Source organism: Medicago truncatula, chromosome 3 (genome assembly GCF_003473485.1).
Source record: "Medicago truncatula cultivar Jemalong A17 chromosome 3, MtrunA17r5.0-ANR, whole genome shotgun sequence".
Taxonomy (NCBI): domain Eukaryota; kingdom Viridiplantae; phylum Streptophyta; class Magnoliopsida; order Fabales; family Fabaceae; genus Medicago; species Medicago truncatula.
In genome coordinates, this window is record NC_053044.1 from 52,652,163 (window position 1) to 52,673,769 (window position 21,607).

General features: G+C 33.8%; 2 protein-coding genes and 1 pseudogene across 5 annotated transcripts; all 3 read right to left on the minus strand.

Annotated features, from left to right (window-relative positions):
- Positions 1-2,577: 2,577 nt before the first annotated feature.
- Positions 2,578-4,958, minus strand: LOC11423339 (flotillin-like protein 2; annotated as a pseudogene).
- A 2,553-nt stretch (positions 4,959-7,511) lies between these two features.
- LOC11427312 (flotillin-like protein 1) lies at positions 7,512-10,137 on the minus strand. The gene is made up of 2 exons (XM_003603289.4): positions 9,029-10,137; positions 7,512-8,179 (listed from the first exon to the last, which is right to left on the minus strand). Exons 1-2 carry the CDS (start codon positions 9,953-9,955, stop codon positions 7,670-7,672), a joined length of 1,437 nt encoding a protein of 478 aa, XP_003603337.2. The 5' UTR covers positions 9,956-10,137; the 3' UTR covers positions 7,512-7,669.
- Positions 10,138-12,093: 1,956 nt separating this feature from the next.
- Positions 12,094-15,987, minus strand: LOC25490026 (flotillin-like protein 3). Of its 4 annotated transcripts, XM_039831827.1 has the most exons (4): positions 15,734-15,834; positions 15,105-15,486; positions 13,869-14,782; positions 12,106-12,753 (listed from the first exon to the last, which is right to left on the minus strand). In XM_039831827.1, exons 3-4 carry the CDS (start codon positions 14,640-14,642, stop codon positions 12,256-12,258), a joined length of 1,272 nt encoding a protein of 423 aa, XP_039687761.1. In that variant the 5' UTR covers positions 14,643-14,782; positions 15,105-15,486; positions 15,734-15,834; the 3' UTR covers positions 12,106-12,255. The 4 variants fall into 4 exon arrangements, with proteins under 4 accessions (XP_013461876.1, XP_039687761.1, XP_039687760.1 ...); XM_039831826.1 differs by having other exon boundaries at positions 15,109-15,987; XM_024777886.2 differs by having other exon boundaries at positions 15,105-15,987.
- Between the last annotated feature and the right edge of the window lie 5,620 nt (positions 15,988-21,607).

Below are 21,607 nucleotides of genomic sequence, written 5' to 3' on the forward strand. Positions count from 1 at the left end.
GAGACAAAATAGTGATGGAAATGAGTCATAGGTTAACACTTGCAGGTTCTCAATAAGATCTATACCTACGGCCAAATTAGTGGGTATAGGAAATTAAAAAGGAAGAAGAAATTTTTGTGATATACCCACGGATTTTTAACCTTTATGTTGTGAATTCGGTCTCAAATTTCACAGCAATACAAATTATATGATGTGTGGAGCAAGTATCAATGGCAACCAATAACCAAATGTAAATAACCACAAGCAATAACAACAATCTAGATCTAATCTAGAAAACAAGTGCATAGCAAAACCACAATCTAACCAAAGGATAAACAAGATAAAGAGAGTAGAGAAAAATAGACAACAACACCAAGAGATTGTTCACCCAGTTCGGTCCAACCATGACCTAGTCTGGAGGAGAGATTAATCTCTCCAATCCACTATCAATGAGTTCTTACAAAGAGATACAAAATGGGTTACAAGAAATTAGCTTCAACAAGCTCACAAAGAACAACCTTAATTTCTACCCATTTTCCCAATCTCACCAACGAACAAGACACTCATGATTTTCACTCTCCCAAAGTGTTTACAATTGTTTCCCAACTCTAGAATCTAACCCCCAAAAGAGAACCAACCATTAGCCTTTGATTTCACTAAGGATCTTCTCTTTTGGTTTCACAAGACTCAACCCAAGTTGCTCACAAAAGACTCTCCACTCATATGTTTCCCAACCCCATGAATCTTCCCCAAAAGGCACCAACCCTTTTCACAATAGCCCCCTCTTTTGGTTCTCCAAGATTCACATCTTGAAACTTTGAACCTCACCCAAAGACCCTCAACCTTTAGTATCTAAAACCCTAAAAGTTCCCTCCTTTGGTTTCCATGAGATTCACCAAGCTTACCCAACAAATGGGTCAAAGAATGCATATATTGTGTTCAGATCCGGACAAAATCGTGACACATTTGGTGCGTACGACCCAAGGTACGACCAACCTTATCCTGAAAACATGCCCAGCAAGCCGAAAATCGTGTCACGTTTCCCCAACATCGTGTCACGATTGGACACCCTGCAAAACATGCTCACGGCATTGCAAAATCGTGACACGCCTGTAAAATCGTGTCACGATTTCTCTGTTTTCTAAAACGCAAATTGAAGGCACTTTACAACACTTTACCTGCAGACTTTTAGCTGTCATTATAGGTCAATTTTGTTGTAGTGTGAATAATTATTGAGGTGCATTCTCCATGTCTAATACTCCTGCACCTGGTAATTTGTAGGAAAACGTGAGCTGTACATAGAGTCCAATAAATATGGTGAGGTACTGCCAATAAGATTTCTTTTTCATGTTTACCTCTTTTCTTCCAAATTCAAATTAAAAACAAATAAGATAGAGAAGAAGAAAAAATGAAACTCAACACTATTAACAATTACCTCCAATTAGTGCTTCACGTTAGCTAATCTGTACTAAGTTTTTTCTCATCTATAAACAATAAATTGGCCCCTTAGATCAGTTCTCAAATTTCACAAATAAAAATATTACTTCTATTTTAACAATAATCAGTTTGCAATATGAAAAAGAAATTAAGAAACACCTATACCAATAGAAGTAATAGAACATCATTTCTATTTATAATTTATAGTATGGGTATGCATGGTTAGTTGTAACACATCCCAACCCGCCCCTTGTTCACCCCTATCTACTTCCTGAAAAACATCCCAAATGATCAATCCCAACTTGTTCTCAATATAACAAAGTAAATAAAATTTCCTACCAATATAACAGAGTTAATAAAAATTTGTTCACATTTCAAAATATAGTTATTCAAACAATGCAAATTTAGAGGGTTTTTTGTAAGAGTAAAGTTCAATGTAATTTGTACCATTTTTTGCTGGATGTTCCTGTTTGCCTTTGGTGGGTGCCTAATGACTTTCTAGCCTGCTTTTGTTTCCGTCCTGTATACATCTGTGTATTTAGTCATGGTATTCTAATATACTGTGAATGTAAGTTAAGCTGGTTTTTCTCCCTGCTAGTGAAGAGTTACCCTGGAATTTCTGCCTCTGTCCAGGTACATTTTGTGCTTGGATTGGTTATTATTCAATAAATTTGGTTGTTTAAAAATATAATTAAAAAAAAAAATTGTACCAAAAACAATCCTGCCATAGACATAGTCAGCACTACTCTCAATTAAGTACATAAAGAGAAAGTGAAAAAATTATTGATTAAGGATTTGTTACATATAACTTATTGAATAAAACTAAGTTGAATAAAAAACAACAAAGATCTACAATATTAACCGCAAAGAGCCTTTGCTGAAGGTTTTTCCTATTTCAAAACATGGTATGTGAAATAGAAGTAAGAACTCTTTTTTTTTTTTTTTTTTTTTGAGAACAAGTAAGAACTCTTGTTATTTCATGAATTATGCATGCTATCAATATAATAACCACAATGTGATGTAATCATATGGATCTCATGGATCATATTAACAAATTTTTTGTTTGATGGATGGATTGGATGGATCATATCATTGATGTTAGTCCCTGTCAAGAGTTTTGTTTTAAACACCAAAAGTGCATTCAAAAAAATACCATGCATGTAAAAATGTAAATTAAATTGTCATATAACATAATAGTTTGAACCTAAAACTAATAAAAGACTGGTGAATCAAACACATCAATCACACAATAAAAGGTACTACTGATATAAACCTAATACTTGCATTGCATCATCCTAATTAAGGGCTTTTCTCAGATAAGGCTCCCATCCAAGCAGGAGGCAACATGCCCGTTTGCTCATGGACAGTCTTAAACAGAGGTGGCAACATCTTGTAGACACCAGCAACTTCTTTCATACCCATGGCACCTTCAGTTTTTTCACCACCACTATCACTACCATTAGTCCAAATACTAATCTTAGGCTCAAGTCCGCGTACTGCCTCGGCATTAATCTTAGCAATCTCTTGAAACATGCCACCATTTATCATCAAGTAATCCCTTACAGCTGTGTAGTTGTTTCCAAGTGCATTCAGAAGTGTACTTACATACGCTCCTTGAGCATTCCCAAGTGTCACAATCCCCTCTGCCTCTTTTTTCTTTGCGTATAGCTCTGCTTCGGCTTCTTGCTTGCAAGCATAAAATGTTGCATCTGCTGACGCTTTCTGTGCTTCTGCCTCTGCCTTCTTCTCATACAGAATTGCTTCAGCCTCTTTCTGCTTCTTGTACAGCTCCCAGTTTGCTTCTTGTACCTACACCATCCAGAGTTTGAATCACCGAAAAAGTGATTCAGTAGTATAGTTATATTATAGCCAACGCTAAATATTGAAAACATTCATCCAATATTAAAGTTAATAAAGTCAGATCTCATTAATATGTTTATTGATACCTATCACCAAGGTTGTAAAATACTGTTAAATTCTCTATAAAGCTTTTATGGTGAAAAAAACAGGAGAGAACTAATCAAACAGTCCAATTATTTAAAAAATGCAACTTGACTTCTCCATATAGCAGAATCAATAATCAATTGAATAAACTATATTAAAAAATAGAATATCTTTACATTAGTTATCAAAAGTTTTGTATCCTTTAATTGGTCTTTAAAATATTAAAATATCCTATCATTAATCTTCTATCACCTATTGTCCATTGATCAAGAGTGTGACTCATTTGGTTAAAACTTAAAAGGGACAAAGAGTTTAAAGCTCAATCTAAACACATGAATAGATAATAGTATCATTGCATATATGCCAACAACTTTAATCACAGTGATTTAATTTCCTATCAAAACATATGAAATTATTAATCTTGTACCTAGCTAGTATAAAAGAATTGCATAACAATAAATAATGAAGAAATTACATATATTTGCATATTAAACTAACCTTAGTTTCATATTGAACACTAGCTTTGCTAAGGAACTCGGCTTTAAGCTTCTCAGTAGTAGTCAAAGCATTCATCCTTTCAACTTCACCTTGTAACTCAGCATCCCTTAGAGCCACGGCCTTCTTCGCCTCAACTTCAGCCACCTGAGCCGCCTTAGTCCAAGCTGCCTTCTTCTTAGCCAACTCAGAATTAGCCTCAGCCACCTCAGCCTCTCTCTGATTCTCAAAAACCTTCACTTCAGTCCTCACTTTAATTCCCTCCTTGTCACCCTATCCGGTCCTCTGCAGTGCAATAACTTTTGTCTCTGCATCAATCTTCGCTGCATTCTGCAGCGTTTTTCCTTGCCTCAATTTCGAATTTCACCTTTCATCTTAGCCTCTGCCACGTCAACCCTAGCTTGATTCGCTGCCTCCATCTGCGTCTTTTGCCCCAGATATGAGAAATACTCATGACCAGGCACATCCACCAATTGCTTAACATTTGCATTGTAAATCAATAATCCGAATTGATTCAACTCAAGTTGAACTTTGTCGAATATTCTTGTTTAAACTGTTTCGTTCCTCTGAAAACCTCCTCCATGGTCATGGAAGCAGCCAGTACACGTGTTTCCCCTTCAATGATTCCTTGAACAAGTTCATTAACATGATTGGAGAGTCGATCATGTGGTGAAATAAGTTTGGCGTATTTGAGAAGGCTTTCCTGATCGTCAACACGAGGACCAATAGTGAAAACGGCAGGGAGAACAAAAGGAAGTTTCTCGGCACTCATAGCTTGAACTTCGAAGGTGTAGTTTACCGGTGAGAGGTCCAAGACGGAGCAGGACTGACCGGGAATAATCCATGCTTTCTTTGCAAGTTTTATGTCTTTGATGAGAATACCTGTTATCACAAGGTATTCTGATGCCTTTGCTACACGATGAAGTCCCACTGTTGATGATATTTGAATTTGGAAAACCTAGATTTCGAAATGACAGATGAAGTGACTGTGTTTGTAAGAATATAGAATTTGTTAGGTGAAACGTGACGCCATCAAAAGAAGTAAAAGTAAGAGTGAGTGAACAGAATAATTCCAAGATACTTACAATTTTATCGGATCTCATTCGAGTTATTTTAGGACGTATAAAGAAAAAATCCTATCCAATATCTCATTTTTCAAGCAAAAATATCCTATCCAATTTTATTTTTTTTACAATATTGGTTATATTATTTTGGCCATTAAAAAATAGGTTGATAGCTTGACAAAAAAAAAATTGATGGTCAAATTTTTTTTTTTAATCTTTAATCCTCCAAGAAGAAAAAAAAAACATGTTAATTGAGAGTTAGGCAAAGAGATAAATAATTTTTTTTTTTTTTGAAGAAGCTAAAGTAGCCCATCAAAATTGACATCAAAGAAAATTGAATATGAGATCTTGAGAAGAGGCATACTCTAAGGTTCAAAGCCAACATCACTAAATCAACCCAAATGGTGTTAAGAGATACATAAAATTAATTTGATTAAAAGTTTTTTTAGCTAACGTTTATTTTCAAGTTCTTTTGAACAATTCGTGAACTCATTATAAACACGTGAGACTAATTAATTGATTGTTAGCCAAAATATTATACCGATTAGAAATAGATCTTTTTGTAAAATTAAAATAGAACTTGAGTTTTTCTGTGTTGAGAATAGGAATAGAAGTTAAGCTGGATCACTTGGATATTCATCTTGTTTCATATTAAACCCAATTTCAATCATTCTTGACGGAAAAAAAAAAATTCAAAAAAAATTGTTTTGATTAGAATTTGAATAATTTTCAAGGTTTCCAAGGGAAATTAGAGATTTTAAAATAGACCAAGGAGTGTGAAGTAAACAAAATTAATCCAAATAATTCTTTTTGCAACTCGTACATATATAGGCCATGCTTGGATAAACAAACTAACTCATACAACAACACGTCACAAAAAATTCCTATTATAATCTTTATCACAGGTAAAATGACCCATATAATGATCTATTGGAAGGTACACCACTCTGATCTCTGCCTCCTTAGCCCAGAAGTTGCGTACCTTGGCTTCCATGAACCAACTTCACACCCTTTTCCCCAGTACGTGTAGCATTAAAGTGTGCTTCCACGGGAAACACCGCAATTTTAACTCATTCTTGGTTAGTTTGATATAAAGCTACATTGTATCCTCGTTAACAATGGCTTTCATACCTTCGATATTTTATCAGCAACAAATCAATAAAAGAGGACTCTATTTCAAAATCTTGTGCACCCTCCATCTCCATGAGTTTATCTTTGAAGGAACATACACCTTTTTCATTAAGACCTAACTCCGTCCAGGCCTCAACTTTATAACCATTAAAAGGTAACACACTACAAATCAAGGACAGGGTGTAGGATTAGTGGAAACCCTAAATACCAACATTCAATTTATTTACTAATTGAGTGCAGATAATTGAGTCATCTTCCATTTCGCAGATAATTGACTCTTTAAGATGATAATTGAGTGCAGATCAAATTGCAATGTTAAAAATTGTGAAAGGAAAGAACGATCATGATGAGAGCGGGGGGATTGTCTGTGAATTCGTGATAACAGAAAACGAAAATGAAAATGAAAACTGCGCAAATTAAAACAAATGACTTTTAATATGGGGTAACTTGATTTTACAGGTGTATGTAGTAGTGTGATTTTGATGTAGTAATGAGAATTTAAAGATACTCGTGTTCATTTTGGAACCATTTATTGCTTTTTATTAAAGAAATGGAAACAAATGTCGCAATGCAGAGACAACTTTAAAGAGCTACTACTTTGTTTTATTATCAATTTTATTTTGATATGAGAACAAAAAAATGAAAGTTAATGACGTTGGACTTAAACTTGCTTAACAAGTTATTCATAAATGGGTTCTGGTAATAATAGCCTTTCTGACAAGGATTTGAAACAATGCACTTATTTCTGACCATGCATGTGCAAAATATATTAATGCATTTACGTTTTTTCTTTTTAGGGGTATGCATTTACTACTTATTACAATACAAAAGTGGTCCTTCTATAACATATAATGGAAATGGGGATTATTCAAAATACCTCGCATGGTGTATTAGTGTACCATATATATGACACATCGTGTATTGTTTGTAAAAGACTAAAAGTAGTCTTTTTTTTTTTAAGCGGATTGAATATATCATATATTAAAATCAAGACTGTCAAATGGACTCCTGATAAAATAAAATAAAAACGTAAATTTTTCAAAGAGTCGTCTTCTATTTAAATTATCAATAATATAAAATTTAGCGGTTAGGATGATAAAAATCAGACAGAGGAGAATTGCAGTGATGATGGTTGAGCAGCGGCACGGCAATAGCGGTGAGAGGGATGGTGTCCAGGAGAGGAAAAAAGTTGAAGGGATGGATGGTGTCAAAGGACGTAGTAGAAGCGAAAAGCATGATTTGATTTCAATTTATTTTGTTGTTGGTGGTGGATGTGGGTTAGGTTAGAACTATCATGATTTTAACAAGTGATTGGAGCTACCAAGCTACCATATAACCAAAATTTTGAGGCCCTGTAAATTGGTAAAGAACTCGTTATTTCATGACTTACGCATACCGACAACAAAAATAACCACGATGTGATGATTGTCCCTGTCAGAAGTTTTGTTTTAAACGCCAAAATTCCATTCAAAAAATACCAAGCATGTAAAAATGTAAACTAAATCATCATATGACATAGTAGTAGTTTGAACCTAAAACTAATAAAAGACTGGTGAATAAAACACATATCACACAATAAAAGGTACTGCTATTGTAAACCTAATACTTGCATCTCCAAATTAAGAGTTTTTGTCAGGTAAAGATCCCATCCAAGCCGGAGGAAACATGCCTGTTTGCTCATGGACAGTCTTAAACAGAGGCGGCAACATCTTGTAGACACCAGCAACTTCTTTCATACCCATGGCACCTTCAGTTATTCCCCCATTATTATCACCACCATTAGTCCAAATACTAATCTTAGGCTCAAGTCCGCGTACCGCCTCGGCATTAATCTTAGCAATCTCTTGAAACATGCCACCATTTATCATCAAGTAATCCCTTACAGCTGTGTAGTTGTTTCCAAGTGCATTGAGAAGTGTACTTACATACGCTCCTTGAGCATTCCCAAGTGTCATAATCCCCTCTGCCTCTTTTTTCTTTGCGTATAGCTCTGCTTCAGCTTCTTGCTTGCGAGCATAAAATGTGGAATCTGCCAATGCTTTTTGCGCTTCTGCCTCTGCCTTCTTCTCATACAGAATTGCTTCAGCCTCTTTTTGTTTCTTGTATAATTCCCAGTTAGCCTCTTGTACCTAGAGCATCCAGAATTTCAATCAGCACTTATAAAGTAAACATTAAAAATCTTCTTTTTTTTGGTGGTGGAACATTGAAAATCATTGATCGAGTAAACAACCTACTTGTTATGTTTTACTTTTAATCAATGGTTTGCCTGTTAAAAAAAATTGACAAGGTTGGTAGTGATAACTCCACATTCTTCGATCTTTTTCTTAATTCAAACAAACCATAGCACTTGCTAACTCAACAAACTTGAGTAAAAGTACACAAATAATAGCAAGAAAAGGATCATGATTTAGACTTGGCATGTTCTTAACAAAACTGTCATGATACTACTATTATATGAACATACCGAATGATTTAATTTTATAATGATACAGAAATTTAGCAAATGATATATGTTCATTTGAAAGGTATTAACTATGGATTTGCGGCCTCAATTAGCATTTTGCTACTTCTCTTTGTGTAATGTTTAATCTGTCGATTGGGGGTCTCTAGCTTTTGAGAAACAAACATTCAAAACCTATCTGCAACCACAATATAGTTTATTAAAAGGCAACTATATAGCACCATTGAATTTTTAACTCCCATCCTATGATCTTCGTAAATATGCAGTGCACGGACGTAGGACTATTGTATATTGAAACCAATCACAAAGGGAGTAAAATACTGTTAAATTCATACATATACCTAGAGCTTAAACTTAAAGTCCAACCTTAACATCTCAATATATAATATTCTCATTACATGTATGCCAAAAAACTGTAATTACAGCGACGTAATTGAAGTATTACTCTTGTTGCTAGTAAAACAATTTGAATAATAATTAACAAATGAAAGAAGAAGTTAAATTTGCAAGGACTAACCTTAGTGTCATATTCAACACTAGCTTTGCTAAGGAAATCAGCTTTAAGCTTCTCAGTAGTAGTCAAAGCATTCATCCTCTCAACCTCACCTTGCAACTCAGCTTCCCTTAGAGCCACGGCTTTAGCAGCCTCAAGCTCAGCCACTTGAGCCGCCATTGTCCAAGCAGCTTTCTTCTTAGCCAACTCGGAATTAGCCTCAGCCACTTCAGCCTCTCTTTGATTCTCAAAAACTTTCACTTCAGTCCTCACTTTAATTCCCTGTTTCTCACCTTCTCCAGCCCTCTGCATCGCAATAACCTTCGTCTCTGCATCAATTTTCGCTGCGTTCTGGATCGTTTGTCCTTCCCTCAATTTTGAACCAATTTCACCTTTCATCTTGGCTTCTGCCACGTCAACCCTAGCTTGATTTGCTGCTTCCATTTGCGTCTTTTGTCCCAAATATGAGAAATATTCATGACCCGGCACATCCACCAATTGCTTAACATTGGCGTTGTAAATCCATAATCCGAATTGGTTCAATTCAAGTTGAACTTTGTCGAATACTTCTTGTTTAAATTCTTTTGTTCCTCTGAAAACCTCTTCCATCGTCATTGAAGCAACGAGGACACGTGTCTCGCCTTCGATGATTCCTTGAACAAGTTCATTAACGTGATTGGAGAGTTTATCATGAGGGGAAATTAGTTTGGCATATTTGAGGAGGCTTTCGTAATCGTCAACACGAGGACCGATTGTGAAGACGGCAGGGAGGACGAAAGGGAGTTTTTCAGCACTCATGGCTTGAACTTCGAAGGTGTAGTTCACCGGTGAGAGGTCGAAGACAGTGCAGGATTGACCTGGAAAAATCCATGCTTTCTTTTCAAGCTTTACATCGTCAATTCCGGCGCCAGTTATCACAAGGTATTCTGATGCCTTTGCTACCCGGTACATGTTGATAATGGTTTGAATTCGAGAAGCTAGAATAAGAAAATTGAAGCTAAAGAATTGTGATAATCGTTTGCGGACGAAGTGACTGTGTTCTTATTCCTTATTATAGCTAGTGAATTTGTTGTAGGATCTTATTTATAGGATCTTATTTGACTTATTCTCAGGGCAAAAACCATCCTATCCGAAAAAAAAATAAAAAAATGTCCATCCAATTTCATTGATTATATATTTTAACATTAAATCATGAGTTTAATTAGGCCACATAAATTAAAATCCTATTCATGAATGTAAAAATAATTGCATAAGAGTATACTAATTAAATTATTAAATATATTTTTTTAAGAACAAGAAGAAATCACCTCTAAAAAAAGAACAAAAAGAGAGAAATGTACTGACAATGGAATTGGAAGTTTGGAACCTCTACTTCATCTCGATTTCACTAAAACACAGGGAATAAACAACAAATTGGAATGAATTTACTACTCTTTCTCTAACCATTAAATCAACAACAAATTGGGAGCAATTTACCCTATCAAAAAATTCAATCACTTTAAATAAAACAAACAGTATTGATCTTCACGGTATGTATGTGTTCCGTTTGACAGAACCAAGGGACTGGAGGAGATGCGGTCAAACACCGCTGCCAGTCCTTGTTGAACCCTTACTCAAATCTGTAGCCAATATCATTATGATCATTTGATTCTCACTTCCAGTGTCATTGTCAAATGGGATTTCCGTAATCATTTTTGTAATCAAATGGTTGGTGCGTGTTAGTTTCTTTTTGTAAAATTAAGCTTTTCCCTTTTTTGTTTTATACTTACTTCATCAAAAAAAGGTATTGTTTGTTTTTTAATCTTTTTTTCTTTGTTTCTATACTAACAAATTATTTCATTTCAGTATGAATAATGAGAGTAATACAAGTTGGACTCAAATCAAAAGTTTGGGAATTGGCAGGATCATAACTATTGCTCTTGGTTTAGGTAATAAATTTAGTTGGTATCGCTACTGTTCTCCTTTGCAATATCACTATTTGAAGATTACCCGGTCAATAAAAGGAGTGACGAAGTGCTTAAAAATCTTATCTAAACTATTTGCGAGTGAAATGCCATATTTCCAATCCTTTGCAAATAAAAAGATGATAAGGGTTAGTACTGCTGTGAACTTTTTTTAATCATAAAAACATAAATGGTGTTCATAAATTTAAAATAGAGAACATCTAAATAACAAATCACACAATACTCTTTAATAAAGCGTTTATAATGAGACAACTAATTGTTCTACTTATGTATTTTAAACAAAAAAAAATACAAATCTATGACACTAGGTGTTAATAACCTAGAACCTGCAGGGAAATGTCTGTCATCATTACAAAGTTGAAGTGAAAGCCGAATCAGAAACAAAAGGAGAAGCATAAGCAAAATAGAAAGCAAGAAGCTAAAGCAGAACAGATAGAAGCGCTAAAGCAGAACAGAAGCAAAAACTAAACAAAAGCAACATAAGTATAACAAAAGAAGCAGTGGCAGAAGGAACCTACAACAAAGTACCCCAATTAAGAACAAAGAACGGATCATAAAAAATGAGCAATACTGAGATCTCAGAACCAAGGGAAAAATGAAAAATGCCAGAAAATAGTATATTCTTTGGCATTTCTTTGTCGAAATGAAAATAGGAAAGGAATAGAGGAGTGAGTATAGGAAAGAAAACAAAAAGAAGTTTGCAAAAGAAAACAAAGCAAGTTCACCATCAAATGTTAGGAAAACAGCGAATCATGACTGAATCGTTTATCCTTCTGTCATTAAGCACATTGAGATCATAAATGATTACAATGCTTCTATGCATCTAAATAGAACAGCATCTTCAAGCCTACAAAACAAAGCTCAAAGGGTCTACAACTCTCAATTTTATTTTGCTAACCAAACACCAGCAATGTCCTAGCTGCTGCAGGAAACTAATCGTGAAGGACAGCTTGCTCTATATATGCAATTTGTTGTACTGTTAGCATATAACAGATATGACAATATTGTATCTTTAAAATGCTTCTATGTATTATTGTTAGTCCTTCTCAGGAGTTTTGTTTTTATTGCGAAAATTCAATTCATAAAAGATCAAGCATGTAGAGAAATTTAAATTAAATTAGCATATAAAAAAATAAATTAGCATATAAATAAAACTTTGAACTTCAAAACTAGAAAAGACTAGTGAATCTCAGACATGTATCACATGATAAAAGGTACTACTGTTAAATTACCAAAATAAAAGATACTACTACTGTAAACCTAATACTTGCATCTCCTAATTAAGACTTAAGAGCTTTTGTCAGATAAGGATCCCATCCAAGCAGGAGGCAACATGCCTGTTTGCTCATGGACAGTCTTAAACAGAGGTGGCAACATCTTGTACACACCAGCAACTTCTTTCATCGCACCTTCACCCCCACTATTATCACCACCATTAGTCCAAATACTAATCTTAGGCTCAAGTCCGCGTACCGCCTCAGCATTAATCTTAGCAATCTCTTGAAACATGCCACCATTTATCATCAAGTAATCCCTTACTGCTGTATAGTTGTTTCCAAGTGCATTCAGAAGTGTACTTACATACGCTCCTTGAGCATTCCCAAGTGTCACAATCCCCTCTGCCTCTTTTTTCTTTGCGTACAGCTCTGCTTCAGCTTCTTGCTTGCGAGCATAAAATGTGGAATCTGCCAATGCTTTTTGTGCTTCTGCCTCTGCCTTCTTCTCAAACAGAATTGCTTCTGCCTCCTTTTGTTTCTTGTATAATTCCCAGTTAGCCTCTTGTACCTACAGCATCCAGAATTTCAACCGGCACTTAAAAAATGAACTTTGAAAATCGTTGATCCAGTATACAACCTACTTGTTATGTTTTACTTTTAATTAATTGTTTCAGGTTGAAAAAATTGACACAGCTGTTAGTTATAATTCAACATTCTTCAATCTATATGCCATTATCATACAATATGTCAATCTTTTTCTTAATACAAACAAAACATAGGACTTGCTAACTCAACAAACCTGAGTAAAAGTACACAAAATAATAGCAAGGGATTCATGATTTAGACTTGGCATGTTCTTAACAAAACTAATTTGGAACAAAATTGTCATGAAAGAAATAGCATATGAGCAAATCATATGTCAATCACCATTATTAAATGATTTAATTTTTTTAATATACAAAAATATAGCAAATGATACGTTCAAAAGCGTGCTCTTCCATGATGAAAGTTTGATCACATAATTATACCATCTTTTTATATCAATATGCACATATATACAATTTATTTACAAGGTCTCAACTATGGATTTCCGTCCCCAATTAGCATTTTGATACTTCTCTTTGTATAATGTTTAATTGTCAATTGGGGGCCTCTGGCTTTTGAGAAACAAACAATCAAAAGCCAACTGCTATCATGCATAACATGGTTTCAATTTAACCACCTTATGCCCGGACCTAGCTAGGATTATTGTATATTGAAACCAAAAACACCAAGGTTTTAAAATACTGTTAAATTTGTATACAAAAAATTAATGTTAAATTCTCTATGAAACTTTTACTTTGACAAAAAAAAAAACTACACAAGAAAAAATAAAAAAAAATCAATTATTTTAGAAAGCAAATCGGATACATCATATAACATAACCAATTTAACAAAGTATATTTAAGATTATAATATGTCAAGTAGACTAATGGCTAGAAATTCGAACTTCGGTGACGCGTGTCACTCAGTTAAATTTGAAAAGGACCAAAAGTCCGACCTAAACATCTCAATAGATATTAGTCTTATTAAACGTACGCCAAAGAAACTGTAATTACAGCGACTTAATTCAATAGATATTACTCTTCCTACTAGTAAAACATTTAATAAATGAAAGAAGAAGTTATAGTTGCATGGACTAACCTTAGTTTCATATTGAACACTAGCTTTGCTAAGTAAATCAGCTTTAAGCTTCTCAGTTGTAGTCAAAGCATTCATCTTCTCAACCTCACCTTGCAACTCAGCTTCCCTTAGAGCCACAGCCTTCTTCGCCTCAACTTCAGCCACCTGAGCCGCCTTGGTCCAAGCAGCCTTCTTTTTGGCCAACTCCGAATTAGCCTCAGCCACTTCAGCCTCTCTCTGATTCTCAAATACTTTCACTTCAGTTCTCACTTTAATTCCCTGCTTCTCACTTTCTCCTGCCCTTTGCATCGCTATAACCTTCGTCTCTGCATCAATTTTTGCTGCATTCTGCAGCGTTTGTCCTACCCTCAATTTCGAACCAATTTCACCTTTCATCTTAGCTTCTGCCACATCAACCTTAGCTTGATTCGCTGCTTCCATCTGCGTCTTTTGTCCCAGATATGAGAAATACTCGTGACCAGGCACATCCACCAATTGCTTAACATTCGCATTATAAATCAATAACCCGAATTGATTCAACTCAAGTTGAACTTTATCAAATACTTCTTGTTTAAACTGTTTTGTTCCTCTGAAAACCTCCTCCATAGTCATGGAGGCAGCTAGGACACGTGTCTCACCTTCAATGATTCCTTGAACAAGTTCATTAACATGATTGGAGTGTCTATCATGGGGTGAAATAAGTTTGGCGTATTTGAGGAGGCTTTCCTGATCGTCAACACGAGGACCGATAGTGAAGACAGCAGGGAGAACGAAAGGGAGTTTTTCGGCACTCATGGCTTGAACTTCGAAGGTATAGTTCACCGGTGAAAGGTCGAAGACCGTGCATGATTGACCGGGGAAAATCCATGCTTTCTTTTGGAGTTTTATGTCGTCGATTCCGGCACCAGTTATAGCAAGATATTCTGATGCTTTTGCTACCCGGTACATGTTGATTTTGGTTTGAATTTAGAAAAACGAGAATAAGAAAATTGAAACGATTCAAAAGAAATTAGTGTGAAAATCGATTATCGATGAAGAGACTGTGTTATTCCTTCTTAGGGATTAGGTATCTATATATAGAGAGTTTGTTACTAATAATAGCAAAAACAAAGGTTTGTTACTGGAGAGGAATTGCACCAGAAACTGAATTCTCCTATCATTAAGCAAACCAGGAGAAACAGAATCTCCTACCATTAAGGAACTGAATTAATTTATCTCAATCTCTTAACCAAAGGTAAGTTCAAGGAAGTAACATACATACATAGAGAAGGCCTACGTGGCAAGAGGCATTAAATCTACAATAGGCAGGTCCACACAAAAAAAAAAAAAATCAGCGCCAAACTTCTCCCTGTTGCCGTGAATATGCATAAATCTGCAGTTAAAGTAACGCAAATGATACACAGCAAGGAACTATTAAGAATCACGATGCAATTGCAACCATAGTTTAAAAACCTTTCAAGATACTTTTCAAAGCAAAAAAGAGATAAAAATATTTAGATGATCTTTACGACTGAAAAGAGACTTCTGAGTAAATTAGCAATGCAACCATGCAATGCTTAGAGCACAAAACCTCATATGATCTAATGGCCTTCTTCATGATGATATCATTTTGTCATGATATGATTTTGTGAAGAAGAGTCTGGCATTAATAAATCCAGAAAGGTCAACCATTAAAAAAGGCAGTGTCAACATGCAATTATGTCATAAGTGTGGCATCTACCAAATATGAAAAAGGAAAGTAGAAGATGGGAGGCAGTTTAAGCAACCTAACAAATAGCACAAATTACATAGAATCAAAAACAATTTCAACCAAATTTATTACTTCTAACAAATTTTTCAATACGGATGATTTTTATTAAAGAAATCTATGATAAAAGACCCAAAACCTTTGGTCTCTAACCGGACCTAATGAAAAAAATGATGGTATCACTTCTTATAGACTCCTTTATAATGATTCTGATCTAGTTCATGGTCCACTAGAAGTAGAAGGTGCTCTGCTGGGATGTGACAGTATCTGTTGGTACGAGTGAGTGTTCCCGCTACATCGAGAATGGTAAAGTCTTCAATTAACTAAGTGAATATATTGTGTATCCTTGATGCAGGGTCAATCCCCGGATCTACGCCACTCGTTGGACATATTCTTGAGACACTTTGACTACGTTTTTTCTTTTCTTATGAAAAAAATTTAACACACCTAAATTGACATCTGACATGATCGAACCTGAGATTTAGGAAGAGCATACTCTTAAGTTTCAAAACAATATCACCATGCCAACCCAAGTGGGTTGAGACACTTTAACTAATTATTAAAGTACAAGGTTATACTAACAAACATCTTTAAGACACTTGTTAAGTAAGCCAAAAGTATTCTTTCTGTCTTAAAATGTTCTCTTTTGATTTTTACACGATCATTAAAAAAATGATTAATAACGTTCATTTCAATAATCAAATGTGTTTCATTTACTAAAATATGCTTATTAATTATAATTAATTAGTAGAATAGTTAGATGATTGAAATACAATAAATAAGAGTGTGTTAAAGGAAAGGAATAATAGATGTTGTATTGATATTACTCTCTCTCCGTTCCTTGATATAGGAGTATTTTAAACAAAACAAAAACACATATACTAAGAAAAATTGCTGGCGTAATAAATTTGTTTGATAAATGTGTAACTATTACTAAATGTATTTTATATATAAATGCATTTAATGTTTCTTCAAAAAAAATATAAATGCATTTAATGTTGATTTTTCATATGTCAAGATAATTTGTTTGATACATCTAAAAAATTAAAATGGTCTTATATTTAAGGATAAATTTTCCTTTGTAAATGGTCTTATAATTAAGGACGGATGAGGTGTAAAATAGAAAAATAATTTGAGATTTATGGACAAACATTTTTTTAAATGGTCTTATGGTTAAATACAAAGGGAGTATAAATTTTACAATGAAAGTAAATTTTATTTCAAAAATACCTAAATTTTTACATAAAGGATTTTATTTTTTCGTGAATTAGTTAAACAATGATGGCAAAATTACACAATTCTTTCATTAATTTAATTTTCAGGGTGTTTGTTTTAAGTTTTCCAAAATTATTCTTAGGAATAATGTTCCTTGGAATATAAAGATGGGAATTTTATTCCAAGGTATTTAGAAAAAATATGTTTGGTTAACCTTATAAAATTCCAAAGAACCTTAAAAATATAGATTATAATAGGTAATTCCACATAATTTTATTACCATCTTTATGGAAACTTTATTCTTACCCTTTTCTTTGGGAAATTTTTTGGCTAAAGTGCACTTTTCCACGCCTAAGTTTCAAAAAGTTGCAATTTTGACCCCCTATGTACAAAAACTACAATTATGTCCCCTTAAGATTTAGCTCATTTGCATCTTTGATCATTTTGGCCAATTTTGACCGATCAATGTCTACGTGGCATGTCACGTGTGTAATTATTTAATTAAAAAATTTAAAAAAAAACCATATAATCATTTTTTAAATTAAATAAATGAAAAATTAAAATTAAAAAAAATAAAAATCAGGAAAATATGCTCGGCCCAATTCTCCGGCCTCTGCTGCTGGTTTTGATAACGGTGACTTTGGACCTAATATAGATGATGGACTTTTGATACACAAATGGATGCAGACAATTCTGATTTTAGAGGATGAAGATGATCCATGGAAACCATTGAATCCTCCTGAACCTGGAAACTTGAAGGTGAAGCCCTTTCGAAAAGGTTTCCGTTACCCCCACCCCCTATTTAAGTATTTATCAATGATTTGCCTTCTTGTAATTGTATAACTTACGAATGTTGTTTCTTGTTTTTGTTGTGCCTGCAGTGAAAGCTTCAAGAAAGATTAGAATTGTTGAGTTTTGGATGAATTGTTACCACTGATAAAATTGATGATGAAGTACACAACAAAAGAAAAAAATAGAAGAAGCAAAGTTGAAATGGCAGGAAGAGAGGAAGAAATTGTTACCGTTGAAATTGATGATGTCCAAATTGTGAATGTCCAGTTACTCCAATAGAGGGAAAGAAAAAGGAAATTGATCATGAATAATGGGAGATGATGAATTAGGTTTTGAGAATTGTTGTTCCCACATTTGATAAGATTGTGCCACACTAGTAAAATACGATTTTGCTGCGGAGAAATTAGAAATCCGACTGCAGTTAACTGCCAAGAAAAATCTCGGTAGTTAATTGCCGAGGAAAATGTTATAAGAACAGACATAGGAGTTTCCAAAACTCCATTGTTACGTTTTTTGATCTTCAAGGTGCAATTTTGAGCTATTTCAAGTCATTCCAAACCAATTTCAATCACAAAAACAAGTAAGTTTTTTTAATCCTATTGCATTGTTGTTTTGCTGTTGAATTGTTTGTTTTTTTTTTTTGTTAAATTTCGATTATATAGATTTTATTGATTTTATGATATGTTGGGATAGTTTATGTTAGAAATGTTAGAGAACTTTTATTGAATTGTTAGGTTTAGGTTTTGATGAATCGTTGCAGAATTGTTAGAATTGTTTAGGTTTAGGTGTAGATTTTGATGATAGTTTAAGTTTAGGTTTAGTTTTTTATTTTATGGCATTGTTGTTTAGTTAGGTTTTGATTGCCATTTGTTTTTAATGTAGATATGTCTCAGAATCAGAATCAGGGTAACGTTCAGGGTGATGAGAAGAACAACGAAAAATCGCCTATGACATGGCATGGAATTGTTTGCGATGGTTCCGAAAAAAAGAAGAGTTCGAAGGTGCGGGTGTACAATCACTCGAGGTTGAGGAGGAGCGGGAAGACATGCTATTTTGGTCCTCAACCAAAACAAGGTGCCGCAGGGACTGTAGCGGGAAACCCGATTAACTTGTGTGACGAGGATGAATGAATGTAGTGGCATTTTAATGCCTAATTGTTTTCGATTTTTTTATGTTTTACTTTTGTGTTTCGCACATTTTGTTTGACATTATGGTACTTAGAATAAAATCGCATTTGGAATAATTTTGATTAAAGTCGTGTTTTTAATAATTGCGTATTCGAATAAAAATTAATTAAATCTAACGTGAATCCAACTAATTAAAATTGCGTAATGAATAAATAAATTCGAAAAGTGAATAAATAAGATAATTATTGTTCCATTCAAAACAAAATATATGTTATCACATTACATTGCATTACACATTACATTACATTCCAGAATGTACCTTCCAATTGCAACAATCATCTTACCACTGAATGGGACAAATTCAAACTTGTTAAACAGCGGGACTCCAGTATTCGATCAGCATCTTGAACGCTGGTATTCAAGTGTCAAAAGAATGAGGTGCATTCCTTGACACTTGAATACCAGCGTTGAAGACGCTTATCGAATGTTGGAGTCCTACCGATTAACAAGTTTGAATTGCCCCATCCAGAGTAAGACAATTGTTGCACTTGGAATGTTCATTCCAACTCCAACAATTATCTTACATTTGAATGTGATAAATTCAAACCTACCAAACATACTGGACTCAAGCATTTCGCTCGACATTCATGTTTTCCTTTGAAAAGAATAAATTTTTGTTAGGCTTGCTTTAGATGATGGTATTCAATTGCCAACGAAATGAGGTTCATTCCTTGACACTTAATACCTTCATCTAAACCAGCCTAACAAGAATTTAATCTTTTCAAAAGAAAAACATGAATGCCGAGCGAAATGCTCGAGTCCTGTTGTTTGACATGTTTGAATTTATCTCATTCAAAGGTAAGACAATTGTTGCAGTTGGAATGCACTTTACCCTAACTAATGACGATCTTCTGGCGGAATCAAGTTGTTGATAATATCTTCAGTTGATCTCAGCAACGTCACTCGCATATCGATCCACTGGAACATGTTGCGCTCCCAAAACATGTTCGTCACGTTTTCGCCGTTTGTTAATTCCACCCAAGTGAATGATATTCTCCCCTCGTCGAGCGTTGGACGTTTATACCAAAGGTGTTCCACCCTCCTTGTGTCTCTAGGGTTGACTCCTTGGTTGAATTCAGTCAGTTCATCCTTGAGACCTCTTAACGTTACACCAAGGCACCGAACCTTCAACCTCTGAGGTTCTCCGTCGTTGAATTGCGCATGAACGTCGATCCACCCGGCCAATGTTTCAAATCTACACAATAAGAAATTAAAAACAATCAATGAAAAACTCATTCAAACATTTCATCAAACACTTGATGTGCACATTATACATATACTCTAAAATTCATAAAAATAACCCTAAAATTATAAATCATATACTATTACTAAAACAAAAAAATTAATCATATAATATAACATAAATCATTCACTCTTACTAAAATAAAAAAATAAATATAAAACACCAAATTAAAATATAACCCTAAAATTTTAAACTATAACATAATCATCATGCAAACATTTTAACTAAATTAATCAACTAAAATCTAATCTAAAAATGATTTATAACATGTAAATCTAATTAAAAACTAAAATAAAAAAATAAATATAAAACAACAAAATAATAACCCTAAAATTCTAAATTATAACATAAACATCATGAAAATATTTTAACAACATTAATCAAATAACATTCACCTTAAAAATTAATTATAACATGTAAATCTACTCAAAAACTAAAAAATAATAAATGTACTCAAAAACTAAAAAATAAAAACATTTATAACAACTAAAATGTAAGTTAATAGCATTATAATCACTTACTTGTGATTTTGTTGAATAAATTTGGTTGGATTTGGTTGTGTTTTTTAGAGAGATTTGTGAGAGAAATTTGAAGAAGATGAGATGAATAATGGATGGGAGAGCTTCTGTCAAATTTGTAGCAGAAGATCCTCGATAGTTAACTACCAAGGTTTTCCTCGGCAGTTAACTGCAGCCGGATTTCTAATTCCTCGGCAGTTAACTACCGAGGAGGCAAAATTGTATTTTACTAGTGTGGCACAGCCTTATCAAATGTAGGAGCAGCAATTCTCTTAGGTTTTTTATGGGAAGATGGAAGAAGAAATAAGGGCTATAATGGTCATTTTGTGTGTCTCTTGGTTCATTAAGGATAAAATGGGAAGTTCATGTATAAAAACCATATAATCATTTTTTAATTACACAAATATTTTTTCCTGATTTTTTTATTTTAATTTTAAATTTATTTAATTTAAAAAGGCTTAAATGCTTAATTGGTCCCTTAACTTGATTTTAAGTATCGGTTTAGTCCCATAAATAATAAAAAGTCCGTTTAGGTCCTTTAACTTTATTTAAATTATCGGTTTGGTGCTTTCTGTTAATTTAATTCAAAAAAACGTTAAATTTTGGTCCCTTAACTTATTTAATTAGTATTAGTTTGGTCTCTAAACTTAACGTTTTTTTGAATTAAATTAACAGAAAGGACCAAGCTGATACTTTAAATAAAGTTAAGGGACCTAAACAGACTTTTTATTATTTATGGGACCAAACCGATACTTGAAATTAAGTTAAGGGACCAATTGAGCATTTAATCCATTTAAAAAATGATTATGTGATTTTTTTTAATTAAATAATTACACACGTGGCAAGCCACGTAGACATTGACCGGTCAAAATTGACCAAAGATGCAAATGGGCTAAATCTTAAGGGCCAAAATTGTAACTTTTTTAATATCTTATTATTTTTTTATGAGTATTTTTCAAATATCATATTTTTATAATTATTTATCATATATTATTCAAGATATTTAACCTCAAAATTATACATTTGCATGCGTAATAAGGTCAACTACGTCAAGTATT

Excerpts from the sequence above, each read along its gene's own strand:
- LOC25490026 (XM_013606422.3), bottom strand. The coding sequence starts at position 14,795 with ATGTACCGGGTAGCAAAAGCATCAGAATATCTTGCTATAACTGGTGCC. Across the intron at positions 12,754-13,868 it reads GTGTTCAATATGAAACTAAG|GTACAAGAGGCTAACTGGGA; the intron begins GTTAGTCCATGC and ends TGGATGCTGTAG.
- LOC11427312 (XM_003603289.4), bottom strand. The coding sequence starts at position 9,955 with ATGTACCGGGTAGCAAAGGCATCAGAATACCTTGTGATAACTGGCGCC. Across the intron at positions 8,180-9,028 it reads GTGTTGAATATGACACTAAG|GTACAAGAGGCTAACTGGGA; the intron begins GTTAGTCCTTGC and ends TGGATGCTCTAG.